Source organism: Leopardus geoffroyi, chromosome A2 (assembly GCF_018350155.1).
Source record: "Leopardus geoffroyi isolate Oge1 chromosome A2, O.geoffroyi_Oge1_pat1.0, whole genome shotgun sequence".
Lineage (NCBI taxonomy): Eukaryota > Metazoa > Chordata > Mammalia > Carnivora > Felidae > Leopardus > Leopardus geoffroyi.
This window is the reverse complement of record NC_059331.1, coordinates 12,624,874-12,639,575: the sequence shown is the minus strand read 5'-3', so window position 1 is coordinate 12,639,575 and position 14,702 is coordinate 12,624,874. Positions and strand designations below refer to the sequence as shown.

Sequence of the window (14,702 nt, the reverse complement as noted above, 5' to 3'; positions counted from 1 at the left end):
GCAGAGAGAGAGGGAGACACAGAATCAGAAACAGGCTCCAGGCTCTGAGCCATCAGCCCAGACAGAGCCTGACGCGGGGCTCGAACTCACGGACCGCGAGATCGTGACCTGGCTGAAGTCGGACGCTTAACCGACTGCGCCACCCAGGCGCCCCTTAAATGTTTATTTTTGAGAGAGAGACAGAATGTGAGTGGGGGAGGGACAGACAGAGAGGGAGACACAGAATCCGAAGCAGGCTCCAGACTCCCGAGCGGTCAGCACAGAGTCCTGTGCGGGTCTCGAACCCGTGAACCTTGCAATCACGACCTGAGCCAATGTCGGACGCTCTACCGACTGAGGCGCCCCGGTCTCCCAGTTTATACTTGCACACCGGCCGGCCCTGGCCACGTTGCTCTGCCTGTTGGTGTTTCAGGTTCCACAAATGTCAGGGAGATAGGAGTCACCGGTGGTTACACGCTAAATGGGTTCGCAGATGCTAAGAAGGGTGTCCGCAGAGGGACCCAGACCCTGGTCATGCTGTCGAGGCTCCAGCCCCTGCAGGGGCTGTGCGGTGGGGTCTGGTGAAAAAGGCTACTCGACCCCTTTCTTGTAGCTGCTGTGACAAAGCAGTGGGAACTGGGTGGCTTGAGACAATAGAAATGTGTTGTCTCACAGTTCTGGAGGTCAGAGTCCAAGGTCAAGGTGCGGGCAGGGTGGGTTCCTCCTGGCGGCTCTGAGAGAGGGTCCGTCTGGTGCCTCAGGCCTGGCTTTGGCGGCTGCGGGCAGCCCTTGACGGTCTTCGGCTTGTGGCTGCGTGGCTCTGATCTGCAACCTGTCTTCACATGGCCTTCCTTCTTCCCTCACTTTCTCTTCCCTCTGTGAATTTCTCTCTGTGTTTCCTCTTCTAAAGATCCCAATTCTGTTGGGGTAGGGCCTACCCTACTAACCTCATTGTAACTTAATGACCTCTGCACAGATCCTGTTTCCAAAGAAAATCACGTTGACAGGTACCAGAGGGTTTAGGACTTCAACGTAACTTTCCGGGGGCCACAGTCAGACCGTTACAGCTACCCCAAGGGGGGGGGCTTGGGGCTGAGCTTGGAGGCTGGGGAGGAAGGCCGGCCGGCGGTGGGGGGGTGGCCTGTGAGATAAGATGGGTGCATGGAGGGGAAGGGAGAGTTTCGGGGGGCAGGGGTCTGTGTATCTGTGCGGCTTGGGGAGGCCAGGAGCACTCACCCTCCAGCACTCTGTAATCCTTGGGCGCTGGCTAGGCCTGGATGTCAGTGGTGGGTGGGAGGAAGGGAAGTAGGGAGGGCTCTCCGGGGTTAGGGGCAGCCCTCAGGGGCTGGAAGCCGAGGCTGTGGGTAGAGGGGTGAGTGGGACACAGGATCAGTGGTCCAGCTGGGAACAGGCTTGCTCTCTGCAGGTCTCAGCCTCACCCTAACAAGCCACACGCTGGGGACGTGGCTGACCTCCCCCTGGCCCTGCCCAAGTGGGTGGGGACCCCGAGGGCCGCGGGCTCACGACACATTGAGGGCAGATGTGAGCTGCAGCTGCAAAGCAGGCACCATGGAAACCAAGAGACTTCACCCCAGATTTTTGGCTTTTCCTGAAACAATGAGGACACGTGGCTAGAGAGTGATTGGAATTTGCTACCAGCGGGGTACCCAAGGCTGCCTGGGTGGGAGGCACAGCCACTACCCCACAGCTGTGGTCCCAGCGAATTCAGACCCCGCTGCCCCCAGAAGACCATTTTGCCTCAGTTACCCCATCTGTAAACTGGGCAGGAGAGCTCACCCTGGCCCCACTCGCCCTCACTGGCTTTCTCTGGAGCAGGAGGGGAAGAGCAGACACGAGGGTCCCTTGTGAGTCTCAAATGGGATGGCTGTGGTCTCTGATCATTTCTGAGCCTGGCCCGGAGGCAACAGCGAGCCCTGAGTCCTGGCTCAGAAGGTGACCTTGAGCTTGCACAAAATATTTTACTCCTTTTTTTCCTTGAACTTGCAAGTTCTAAACGTCCACTGAATGATTATGTCTGCATCAGAACATGTGGCATGTGATGGTGGGTGACAGCCTGAAGGCCAGTAAAGAAGGACTCTCGCACAGCCGTCTGGCTGGCACAGCACAAGTTCGATGCTGGTGTTTATATTTGACTTTCCCGCTGGTGTTTCTCTGATTCTACAGAAGAGCCACACGTTAATGTGCTGTCACATAGGAACTTCTTGTCCCTTGAAACTTTTTAATTAAAGGAAAATTTCAACTGGAGGGGGAAAAAAAAAGAATAGTCATTGCACGTTCTGAAATGGAAATGAAACATCCAGAGGCCACCAGAAAGGGGCCCCTGGGTGTAAAATGCCAGTGATTCGAATTCACTGTCACTCAGAACCAATTGTGCACGTGCTCTGTGTGTGCTGGGCCTTGTGCAGATGTCAGAGGACCCCGGGGCCCAGGACCGCCATCTGTGCTCAACCTCGGAGAGCTGTTACCACTAACCTCTGTGCCCCGTGCTGGCCTCAGGATTTTGCCTACATCGATATCAAATGCCCACGTGGGCCGGGGAAGAAGGGTCATCGATGCAATTGTTCCCAGACAGGAAGCTCAGAGACTCATCGTTACATGCCCAAGCTCTCCCAGGGAGTTTGGGGCAGAGCTGTGTTAGAATTGAGTGTTTACAGGGAGCCAGCGGAGCCCCGAGAAAAGGCAGGTCTCCTGAGCTCTGGAGTCGTCAGGCACTGTTTGAGCCAGGCACCAGGACCTGGAAGGGCATTCCTGGAAGAGGGAACAGCATACACATGCAACAGAGGCAGGAGGTGGCTTAGCCTGTCCCGGGAATTGCCCATGACACAGTCTAGCTGGGCTTTAGGGTCTGGTGGGGAAAGCAGGAGAGGGGTAATCAGAGCCCCGTGCATTTGGCTGGGTGGGAGCTGCTGTGTTGGAAAGCAAGGCAGTGGCCGGGGGGTGGCCTGAGGGGACTAAGGGGGACACGTGAAATAGGCTCAAAACAGACAGCCGGGGAGCAATGCCCCAAAACCCAGTGTCTGTATGGTCCATCCTCTGTCATTCTTTTTTTTTTTTTTTAGTTGTATTTATTTATTTTGAGAGAGAGCAAGAGAGAGCAAAGCACGGAGGGGGGAGGGGCAGAGAAGGGGAGAGAGAATCTCAAGCAGGCTCCAAGCTGTTGACGCAGAGCCCGACGCAGGGCTGGCACCCACAAACCGTGAGATCATGCCCTGAACTGAAACCAAAAGTCAGATGCTTACTCAACAGAGCCACCCAGGTGCCCCTGTCACTCTTTGTGCATAGTGTATTGCCAGGAGGAGTAGGACCCCCATCTTAAAAAGCCGGAATAAGTACAGACTGATCCTTGATCAACCAGGTGGCCCCTGCAAGGGAGGGTCCTCACCGAATGGGTAGGCGGGACCCTCAGGTGCCCCTTTTAGCTGCAAGAACATGCTGGAGGCTGGTTTGTTGCACATCCCCAAGGCACCAGGAAAACGGACCCATCCAGCTCCCTCAACACGGGCAGGCGGTCATTCCGCCCAGGAGCCGGAAAATACGGCCCACTGACACTTGGCTCTCAAGTTTCTTCTTTCCTCCCTGGAAGAATGTTCTGGAAGAACACTGAGTCAAGAGGGATGTGGGAGCTCCTGATGCAGCCTGCACCAGCTGCTCACACTCCCATCGGGCTTGTCCTCAGGCAGGATTCAGATGCTCTGTCACACTTGCCACTAGATTTTCCTCGGATCCTTCCCTCCACATCACACGTGCATGCGTGTGTGATGTAGGCGTGTTGACCCTCAGGCGCCCAGGGATCACTCATGTCCTCTTTGGCTACATTACTTTAGCTCCTAGTAGGGCCCCTGCACCCACTAGGTGCTTCACACATGCTCGTTGGACAAAAGGATGTGGACCAAGGAGCCTGGGACCAAGGCTCTGTGGACGAAGTTGCAGACTGGGAGGTCTAACCACACGTGCACATAGAGACACTCGTGTGCACACGCATGCACACATGCATTGTGCACGTGTGTATGCATAGACCACACCTACATGCACATAGGTGTGCACAGAGATACATGCATGCACGCATGTGCACACACACACACAGAACTCTTGTTATGACCCTGTGGACCTCAGAGCTTGGATGGAGGGTCAGGGGGAGTGCCTTGTGGGGCCTGCAGGGGGAGCGGTCCCTCCCGTCTGGTGCCCATCTGGTGCCCCCCATCAGCCTTGGCCCTAAGGGCAGGCTGACCCCGTGGGGTGTTGGGGGGGCCGAAGTAAAGAGAGGGCTCCCAGCAAGACCACGGTGAGTAGTGGGGGGACCTTCCGGGAAGAGCGTGGCTTTTGGAGAGGGCTGACGTGGTGGGCAGCGGCCAGTGGGATGTGCCCGGAGGGCGCACGCATCCCGGGAACCTTGAGAGCGGCATACCTCCTTCCCCAGGTCTACGTGAAGATCTCAGTTCCCAAGGGCATCCGCTTTGTGGGGCATCCAGGCAGACGCCATCTGACCAAGAAGATGTGCGTGGCCTCTGGGGAGACGGAACCCACCTGGGTGGTTCTGTCCTTTGGTGACCTGGGACTCAGCAATGTCACAGGTGAGGCCCCGTGCTGCTTCAGGCATCCACCCCCCCCCCCCACCCCCCGTCCTGACCCCAGGCACAGGTGAGTGGCTGGTGGGACAGTACGTGAGGTCAAGGTCACGTTGAGAGACAGGACGGCGGCTGGGGAATGGTCAGGAGGTGGGGCGAGGCGGTCCACGAGGAGGTGGGGCGTGAGGCTTCCCCAGGAGGGCGGGCGTTCTTTTCGGACCGCAAGCGCTGAGCACACAAATCCCCACAGCCAAAGCCCTGGCTTACGGAGACACAAGCTGCTGCCGGGACGGGAAGTCCATCCGACACCTGGAGGACCACTTCGCTGACAGGAGGGGCCCCACTGGGAGGGATCACATCAGGCGCAGTGTCATGGTTGAGGTAAGCCCGTGTCCTCAGCCAGGGCACTCGGCCAGGGCCTGATTCCATCACCCACGAGGCGGGGGCCTGGCTGGGGCGGGGGCAGCCCCCACGGCTCCTGCTCTGGGGCTCGGGGCAGGCGTGGGGTGTCTGCATTTCCTCGCTAGAGGCCCTCAGCATCCAGCCCCTCCGCCGTGCACCGTGGACTTGGGGAAAGCGGCCTGGGACTCGCAGGGGCCGCAGGGAAGTGTCCTCTGACCCCCACGTTGACCGTGTTGGAGGGCGATGTGCCTCTGTCTCCGACTTCCTGTTTGTCATAGGCAGCCGTAGGGATTATGACCTGGCATTTGGAGGGCGGTCACTAGAATGCCTGGGGCAGAAAGGACGCAGAGCCTATGCAGCAGAGGGGCCCGGGTGTTGGGGTCTCATTGACGCCCCACCTCCCCTGCTGGCTGGGAATCTAGGATCTACCGCTCCATGTGGGCTGGGCGTATGTCTTGATAGTCCAATCCTGCTCTGTAAATCAGGGGTGTTCACGCTCACCCCACAGTGTGGAGAGGGCACCTCGCAGTGCACGTTGGGCATGTGGTAGCAGTGATGTCCCATCTTTTGGGGGCTGCTTGGACACCTCAGAGCCCAGAGCCCTGCCAAGACTCTTCATGATACGTGGAGAGTGCACGACAGCCCTGAGGAAGCTCCTCACGGCGTCCCCAGTGTCTGCCCCTCCCCAGGGGCTCAGCTGCAAACAGCCGCCCTCCCTCCTGGCCGTGGTCCTGGCAGCGCGGAGCACAAATGATTTCCATCAGCGCCCGGAGTCACACACACGCTCTGGGCAGAACTCCCCGAGGTGGACGAGTCGTTGGCCACAGCGTGCTTGACGTGACCTGATGGATTCCTCCGGGACAAGTGGGTCCTCTGATGAGGAATGCCATCTCCGTGAGCCAGTGGGGTGAGGGGATGGCCTTAACGGGAAACACGGAGACCCCTGGCAACCCTTTGCTCGGCCTGAACGTGCTCCCTGGCCCACAACCCGCCCTCCTGGGGCCAGAGGAGATGGCAGGCCATACAGAGTTCTTGCCTCGTCCATCCGTCTGCAGAAGGAATTTCTCAATGCACAGAGAGGGATTCTCAAGGGGCTCTGCCCCTGGGCCTTTCCTCCCACTCACACAGCTCAAGGGCTGCCTAATCTGCAGTATCGCTTTGTGCAGGCGGTCCTGGGGGCGGGAGGTGACAGGTGGGCATCAGAAGACCTGAGATGTCGAAGCAGAAACACTGAAGCGTGGTGGACGAGGAAACCAGGTTTATGAAATAGGACGTGGCCGACGTGCGGCTTGATAAAGCAGCAAAGCCCTGCTGCCTCTCCACCCTGCTGGAGAGCTCTGGGTGCGCGGTCTGTTTGCCGGATCGGATATTTGGTGGACCCTCATGCGATGCTGCGTGCCTTCTGCTGGGGACGAAACTGCGCGTGGCACCAGTACCTTCCCGCCAGGTGGGGAAGCAGGTGACGGTTGGGAACCACCGTGGGCGCTAAACCGGAAGGAGGAGGAGCTGGTGCCCTCCTGCCTGGCTCCCCGATTAGCCCAGGAGACCCCGAGGACAAGGTGGGAGTATGGGAAGCACGGCCAGTCTAGAAGCAGCTGGTGAGTGGGTTTGACCAGAGCCCGGAGAAGAGGAATGAGCCTCAGTTTCCCCACTCGGGCCTAGGAGGTAGGCAGCCTGGTCCTTCTCTGGGCACCCGTGACATTGGCACCACCCTGCAGGGTCCAGACTCGGAGCCGCTGCCGTGGGAGGGCGGCCGCTCCCCCCCCCCCCCCCCGTGCCGACTGCCCCTCCCCCGCTCAGTTCTCCCCATCTCTCTGTTTCAGCCGGAAGGAGCCCCCCGCAGCTACACCTACGGTGCTTTCTTCTGTCCCAACGGTGAGTCCCTGCACCCACCCCCCTGAGGACTTTGGCCCTCCCCCCACCACACTGTTGCAGCACTCCTGTGTTGCACCGCACTGATGCCTGCCCTTCCTGGGGCCAGAGGACACGGCAGGGGAGAACTGAGATGTCCTGGCTGGTGACAACCATAAGCCAGAGCGAGGGCCGGGCATCTGCCACACAGGAAGGACGTGCACACGCATGTAGGCTGGAGGTGCCAATGGGAAAAGAGACCACAGGCGGGAACAGGGCTGTCCTCGGGGCCCTGGGGTGAGGAGCCTAGGATCCAGGGAAGGGAGGTCTTAGAGAGACGTCAGGGGAAAGCTGTGGGAAACGACCGACCCGGAACCCTGGGCCCAAAGAGAAAATAGGAAATTCAAGTGGGTTCCAGAAGGGGTGGGATTTGGGGTCTGCCTCGATCCCCTGAAATCGATATTAGGTTTGTACGTGATCCGTGAAAAGGAAAGGGGTACGGAGTGTGCGGTGGACAGAATGGCCAGAGCGGGGCCCTTCCATGCCTCTGCCTCGGTGGGGTCAGGGAAATGCTAGCCAGGATGTGAGCCCGGCTGCCAGTGGGAGGGTCTGCCCACTCCCTGTCTGGCCCCTCCCAGAGGAGCTCAGGCCTGGCCTGGCACTGGGCAGCACCCAGCAGGCTTTGCCAGGTGGCCGAGCTGAGGATCTGAGCTGAGTCCCTGGGGATTGTCGGCTCCCCAAGTACAGCACCTCCCCGTTGCCAAGGCATCCAGCGTGACCGGCCCCACATAGACCACTCTAGACACAGGCTTCCTCTTGACATTCACCGGCCCCCCCCCCCCTGCCCCGCCCTTTGTGTATTAAACAGCAATGCATCACTTATAAGCTGAAACGAATTTTGACAGAGGTGCAAAAGCAAGTCAACGAAGGGAGGAGAGCCTTTTCAACAAATAGTGATAGAGTAATTGGACATGATTGGTAAAAGCATGAACTTTGACCTAAAGATCCCACTTTATATGAGAATTAACTCAAATGGATCATGGACTTACATGTAAAATGATAAAACTTTTAGGAAAAATTTGTGAGAAAATTTCTGATAAACCTTTGGGATCTGGGGCTGGGTAAAGGGTTTTTAGACATGATACCAAAAAGCATCACCCATAAAAGGAGACTCATAAATGGACCTTATCAAAATGAAAAACTGCTTTGCAAAAGATGCTATTAAGAGGAGGAAATACAAGTTACAGACTGGGAGAAAATACTTCCAGACACAGGTCTGACAAAAGACTCGTATCTAGAATATCAAACGATCCAATTAGAAAGTGGGAAAAAGGAACAAACCGTTCACCAAAGAAGGTATGCAGGTGACAGATAGGCACAAGGACGTTCAACATCGTTAACCATTAGCAAAATGCAAAATAAAGCACGGTAAGTTGTCAAGGCGCGCTTATCAGCATGACTAAAGTAAAAAAAAAAAAAAATAGTGCAGTAAAAGATGGCGAGGATGGGGAGAAAGAGGATCATTCATATGTTGCTGGTGGGAATTGTAAAATGGTGTGGCTGCTGCTGGGAGTTTCTTAAAAAGCTACACGTGCTCCATGCTTCCACCCAGAAATAGCACTACGAGGCATTTTCCCCAGAGAAACAAAGATTTACGTTCACACAAAAACCCGTACATAAATGTTCACATCAGCTTTAGTTGTAATAGCCCCAAACTGGAAACAGCCTAGGTGTCCTTCAGTGGATGAGTGGATAAGCAAATCATGGTCCATCCCTACCTTGGAATGCTGTTTAGTGATAAAAAGGAATGAGCTATTGACATATGCAGCTATCTGGGTGAAGGGGATTGAGTGGGGGAAAAAAAAAAACCCTCAATCCCAATAGGGTCCATAAATTATTCTGTTTGCAGTATTTTTTGAAATGACAAAATTTTCGAAATGGAGGTTATATTAGCCATGGCTGGGATGGGGAGGAAGAGTGTGGGTATGGTGATAAAGGCCAACAGGAGGGATCTTGTACAAATAAAATTGGGGAAATCTGAACAAGACTAATGGGTTGTATCGATGTCAATATCCTGGTTGTGATGTCGTACTAGAATCTTGCCAGATACCCCTGGGGAGAACTGGGTCCAGAGGACGCAGATCTCTCTGTGTTATTTCTTACAGTCATATGTGAATGTCCAGTTATCTCAGCAAAAGTAAAATAAAAACATTTTTAAAAGTGCCACATAGGTACAAATACCGTATGATTCCACTAACATGAGGTACTTAGAGAAGTCAAAATCATAGAGACAGAAAGAAGGTAGATGGTGGGAGCCAGGGGTGGCGGGGAGGGGATGGCAGCTTAGTGTTTAATGGGGACAGAGTTACAGTTTTGCAAGGAGAAACAGTGATGATGTTTGCACAATAGGACTGTATTTGATACTCCTGAACTGGACACATAGAAATGATTAAGAGGACACACTTTACATTATTTGTATTTTACCACAATTTTAAAAATTGGGAAAAGCAAAAGCAATACTTGTGTATTACAGGAAACTTAGGAAGATAGAAAGAAGGAAAAATATCTCCTCTGGTTCTCATCCAAAGATGACCTTTTCTAACATTTTGTTAGATTTGGTTTCATAGGATTGATTATTGTTTGTTTTAACATAGTTGTGATTCGTGAGCTAAATAATTCTGTGGTCTGCTTTGCTCATTTAACATATCCCGAGCACTTTTCTTTGTTATGGTAAAGACTTTATAAACAGCATTTCAAAACAGCTTCAGTATGTTCTATCAAATGACTGTTCCAGAATTTGACCACTATAGAATTTTCTTCTTATTTTTTACATGTTTATTTATTTTTGAGAGAGAAAGAGGGAGAGAGAAAGTGCTGGGGGAGGGGCAGAGAGAGAGAGAGGGAGACGCAGAAACTGAAGCAGGCTCCAGGCTCCAGCTATCAGCACAGAGCCTGACACAGGGCTCGAGCCCACGAACTGTGAGATCATGACCTCAGCTAAAGTTGGATGCTTAACCGACTGAGCCACCCAGGTGCCCCTGTTTCTACTTTTTCATTTTTTTTTAAATTCTTTTTAACGTTTATTTATTTTTGAGACAGAGACAGAGCATGAACGGGGGAGGGGCAGAGAGAGAGGGAGACACAGAATCGGAAGCAGGCTCCAGGCTCCGAGCCGTCAGCCCAGAGCCCGACGGGGGGCTCGAACTCACAGACTGCGAGATCGTGACCTGAGTTGAAGTCGGACGCTTAACCGACTGAGCCACCCAGGCGCCCCTGTTTCTACTTTTTTAAAATCATAATTTACACTAGGCTGAATGTACATTTGTATTCAAAGTAAAGTCAGTAATATTTTTAACATGTTGATTGAGGTATAATTGACATACAATAAATCACACGTATTTTAGGCGTACAATTTGGGAAGCGTTGACATCTGTGTACATCTGTGAAACTATCACATCTAAGATAATGAAGATTTCCATTAACCCCAAAAGTCATGCCCCCTTGTAATCACTCACCCCTGTTTCTAGTCTTGTCACTAGGGAACTACTGACCTGTTTCTTGTCTCTATAGATTACTTCGCACTTTCTAGACTTTTATATAAATGGAATCATAAAAATGTACTCTTTTTCTCTGGTTTCTTTCACTCAGCATAAAAATGCTGAGATTCATTCACGTTGTGTGTATCACTAATTCAATCATTTTAAGGCCGAGTGGGCCTCTGTTGAATAGATGTATTGCATTTTGTTCATTGACCTGCTGATGGATATTTGAGTTATTTCTAGTTTGGGGCTATTTCCAATAAAGCTTCTATGAATATTCATGTGCAAGTCTTTGTATGGATAATATGTTTTCCTTTCTCTTGAGTCTGTACCTATGAGTGAAATAGCTAAATCATACAGTAGGTACGTGTTCAACCTTTTAAGAAATGATCACACTGTTTTCCAAAGTGGTAGTCCCATTTTGCATTCTCACCAGCAGGGGGCGAGAATCACTTCTTCCCTCTCCTCGCCCACACCTGGTGTTGTCCCTCTGATTACTTTTCGCCCTTCCGATAGGTGCCTGATGGTATCTTATTGTGGTTTTGATATGCATTTCCCTCATTCTAGCATCTTTTCATGTGCCTGTTTACTATTAATGTATCTTTTCTGGTGAAGTGTCTGGTTAGATCTTTTAACGTTTATTTTAGGTTGACTTTTGGAAGTTTTTATAAATTGATTCTTGTTACAAGTCGTTTATCAGATAAATGCTTCGCAGAGACATTTCTCCCAATACGTGGCTTGTCTTTTCTCTTAATAGTGTGTTTATAAGACCAGAGGTTTTTCTTTTCTTTTTTTTTTTAGAAGTTTTTCATGTTGGGGCGCCTGGGTGGCGCAGTCGGTTAAGCGTCCCGACTTCAGCCAGGTCACGATCTCGCGGTCCGTGAGTTCGAGCCCCGCGTCGGGCTCTGGGCTGATGGCTCAGAGCCTGGAGCCTGTTTCCGATTCTGTGTCTCGCTCTCTCTCTGCCCCTCCCCCGTTCATGCTCTGTCTCTCTCTGTCCCAAAAATAAATAAACGTGGAAAAAAAAAATTAAAAAAAAAAATAAATAAAAATAAAAAAAAAAGAAGTTTTTCATGTTGATGTGGCCCAGTTTACCAGTTTTTCATTTTCTGGATTATGCTGTGCTTTTCCAGGGGCATCTGGGTGGCTCAGTTGGTTGGGTGTCCAACTCTTGACTATGGCTCAGGTCATGATCTCGCAGTTAATGAGTTTGAGCCCCGCACCAGGCTCCACGCTTGGGATTCTCTCTTTCCCTCTTTGCCTCTCCCCCACGTGTGCGCTCTCTCTCTCTTTCAAAATGAATAAATGAACCTTAGAGAAATCTTGGGGCGCCTGGGTAGCTCAGTTGGTTAAGCGTCTGACTTTGGTTCGGGTCATGATCTCATAGTTTGTGGGTTCGAGCCCCGCGTCGGGCTCTGCGCTGACAGCTCGGAGCCTGGAGCCTGCTTCGGATTCTGTGTCTCCCTCTCTCTCTGCCCCTCCCCCGTTCGCACTCTGTCCCTCTCTCATAAAATAAACTTAAAAAAGATTTTAAAAGAAAGAAATCTTTTCCAATTCCTACGCGTTCTCCTCCACGTTTGTAAGCAGTAGGCTGTACGCTTACAAAATAGCTCTGATCCGTTTTAAGTTGGTCCTTGGAAAACCACGCGCGGTGTGGACCTGAGTTCCCTTTTCTGCTTCTGGGTAACTGGTGGTTCCGACAGCCTCTGTTGAAAGGATTTTCACTGTTGAGTTGCCTTCTCACCTTTGTTGCAAATCAGTTGTTCGCACACGAGCGGGTCCGCGTCTGGACTCCCTACGCTGTTCTGGTGAGCCTGGGTTGATGTCTGTACCACACTGTCGTGATTACTGCCGCTTCCAAGTGCGTCTCAATGTCACAGGTGTGAGTCCTTCACCCTGGTTCCGTTTCAAAGCTGTGTTGACCCTCTGGGTCCTTCACGTTTCTATATGAATTGTGGAATCGGCCTTGTCATTTCCGCAAAAGACCCCCCCCAGTGATTCTGACTGGGATTGCCGCGAATCCGTGCATCAGTTGGGGAAATAATTACCGTATCTGCCGTGTTGTCCTCTGACCCACAAACACGGTCTGGCTCTCCCTTGATTGGGGTCTGAATGAGCTGCAACAGCATTTTGCAGTCTCTGGCTGTACAGGGCTTTTGTAGGAGTTAGCCCCGTGAGCATCTCCTCTTTCGTGTGCCCTCGGCAAAGCTGTGGGTAAGCCGTCTCCGTTCGCCGTTGCTCAGGAAGCTGCCTGCAGAGCCACAGTGAGACGGGCCCCCCAGGGGCCCTGATCCTCAGCTCTGGGCACAGGCAGGGAGAGGCAGGATGCCTCCGGGTGCCCCCTCAACACCCTCTCTCCTTCCCTCCGTCCAGAGAGAGTCCACATCTCCACGCCCAACAAGTACGAGTTCCAGTACGTGCAGCGGCCGCTGTGGCTCACCCGTTTTGATGTGGCCGTGCGAGCCCACAACGATGCCCGCGTGGCCTTGTCCGCCGGACCCCAGGACACAGCGGGCATGATAGAGATTGTCCTGGGGGGGCACCAGAACACCAGGTCCTGGATCTCCACCAGCAAGATGGGCGACCCCGTGGCCAGCACGTACACGGCCAAGATCCTGTCCTGGGATGAATTCAGAACGTTCTGGATCAGCTGGCATGGCGGGTTCATCCAGGCACGGCTGGGCTGGCTGGGGTGGGCGTGGGAACCCCGGGCTCCTTGGCATTTGCTGCTTCCTACTCTGTGTCCAGCTCTTAACAGGGGGCGAGGAGGAGGGGGGGATAAACACAGGGTGCAACCTCAGGGTGCTCACAGTCTGCCTAGAGTCACTTACAAAAAAAAAATAAAAATAAAAAGGTGAGAGCTGTGGTGGAGGAAGCACCCAGGGGACCTGGAAGCTGAAGTATAGTGGGTCGTCGTGGGGAAGGAAAGTGCATATAAGCAGGTGAAATCGAGGCTGGGGCATTTTATGGGCCAGGCAAGGAGGACATAGGAAAGGAGCAGCTAACAGCTTCTTAGAAGAGGGACATAGCCAAACTGGGTTTTGAAGCATGCATAGGAGTTCACCAGGCAAACTAGGGAGTGGAGGATGTTCCAGGCAGAGGGCATAGCATGTGCAAAGGCCCAGGGGTTCCAGGGAACTGATGACTTGGCAAACTGTACGTGCTATGCTTGTGTCTCTTGTTGGCCATTTAATGGATGAGGTGACCCTTGGTTTCTCTGTGAGCCCTGTAGCCAGTGTCACTGCTGCCTGAGCGCTTCCTTTCAGCATTCAGCAGCCAGCAGCCTTGGCCTCTTTTTCCAGGTTGGCCATGGCCCAGAGCCTTCCAATGAGTCTGTCATCATGGCCTGGACCCTCCCCAGGCCACCGGAGGTCCGATTCATCGGCTTCTCCACTGGCTGGGGCTCCATGGGTGAGTTCCGCATCTGGAAGAAGGTGGAGGTGGACGAGAGCTACAGTGAGGCCTTTACCCTGGGAGTCCCGCACAGCGCCATCCCTGGGTCAGAGCGGGCAGCAGCCTCTGTCATAGGTGCGTCTGCCCTGTTGCTGGCTTGGGGAGTATAGAGGCGAGAACTGAGGCCGAGGGGCGGGGTATCCGCCCCGGGCTTGGTCTCGCATCAGCCTGTGCTGGGGAATCTGTGCCCTTGGGGCCTCAGCTGACCAGCCACTTTGGTGCTTTCTCCATGCCGGGGCAGACCCTGAGATGACCCCAGCCCTGTCCTTGAGGAGTTCCCAGTCTGCCCACCCAAGGCCTGTGTGAAGCAACCCCAAGGGGCAGGTGGCGAATTCCAGGAGGGCAGTGAGCATGGGGTGATGTGCAAGAGGACAGAAAGTGTGGGTGAAGTCAGCCGGGAGCGGGGCAGAAGGTGGGGGTCCGGGTGAGGGGGGCAAGTTTCTAGAATGTTTCCTGAGCAGGAGCGAGTGGCTGTGACGGGGGGTCTGGAGGGTGTGGGTGGTCTCCTGTAGCCCGGCTACAGGAGTGGAAGGTGGGGCCTCTGCGATGGATGTGGTGTTGGGTATTGGAAGGGTGGGAAGAGGGGAAGAGGCCAGGAAGGGCAGACAGTCCTCAATGCGGGGGTCTCAGGTCTGTCTCACACTGGAGAACAGAAGTCCTGGGGCCCAGACAGGTTGGTGATTGTGGCCCAATCAGAAGACGTGGGAGTTTATCATTTCTGAGTCAGGAGATGAAGTCAGAGATGGCCATGGGGGTCAGTGGCCTGGGTAGGGGTGAAGGGAAGCCAGCAGATGGGCAGGGATGGAGAGGGGGTGAAGGCCAGGACCTGTGTGCCAGTGCCTTCAGCATAGTGGAATAGAAGGTGGAGAAGAAGCTGGCAAGCCTGGAGAAG

General features: G+C 53.7%; 1 protein-coding gene across 7 annotated transcripts in view; it reads left to right on the top strand.

The window, feature by feature from the left end:
• The window catches only part of CPAMD8 (C3 and PZP like alpha-2-macroglobulin domain containing 8), an 83,555-nt gene that overhangs the window by 44,400 nt on the left and 24,453 nt on the right, over positions 1-14,702 (top strand). For 6 of the 7 annotated variants that reach the window (XM_045492451.1, XM_045492457.1, XM_045492456.1 and 3 more), the window contains 5 exons: positions 4,418-4,571; positions 4,816-4,946; positions 6,791-6,842; positions 12,731-13,029; positions 13,660-13,885. In XM_045492451.1, the coding sequence (XP_045348407.1) occupies positions 4,418-4,571; positions 4,816-4,946; positions 6,791-6,842; positions 12,731-13,029; positions 13,660-13,885 (862 nt within the window). The remainder of the gene's footprint in view (positions 1-4,417; positions 4,572-4,815; positions 4,947-6,790; positions 6,843-12,730; positions 13,030-13,659; positions 13,886-14,702) is intronic. The other variant, XM_045492454.1, reaches the window with a different exon arrangement.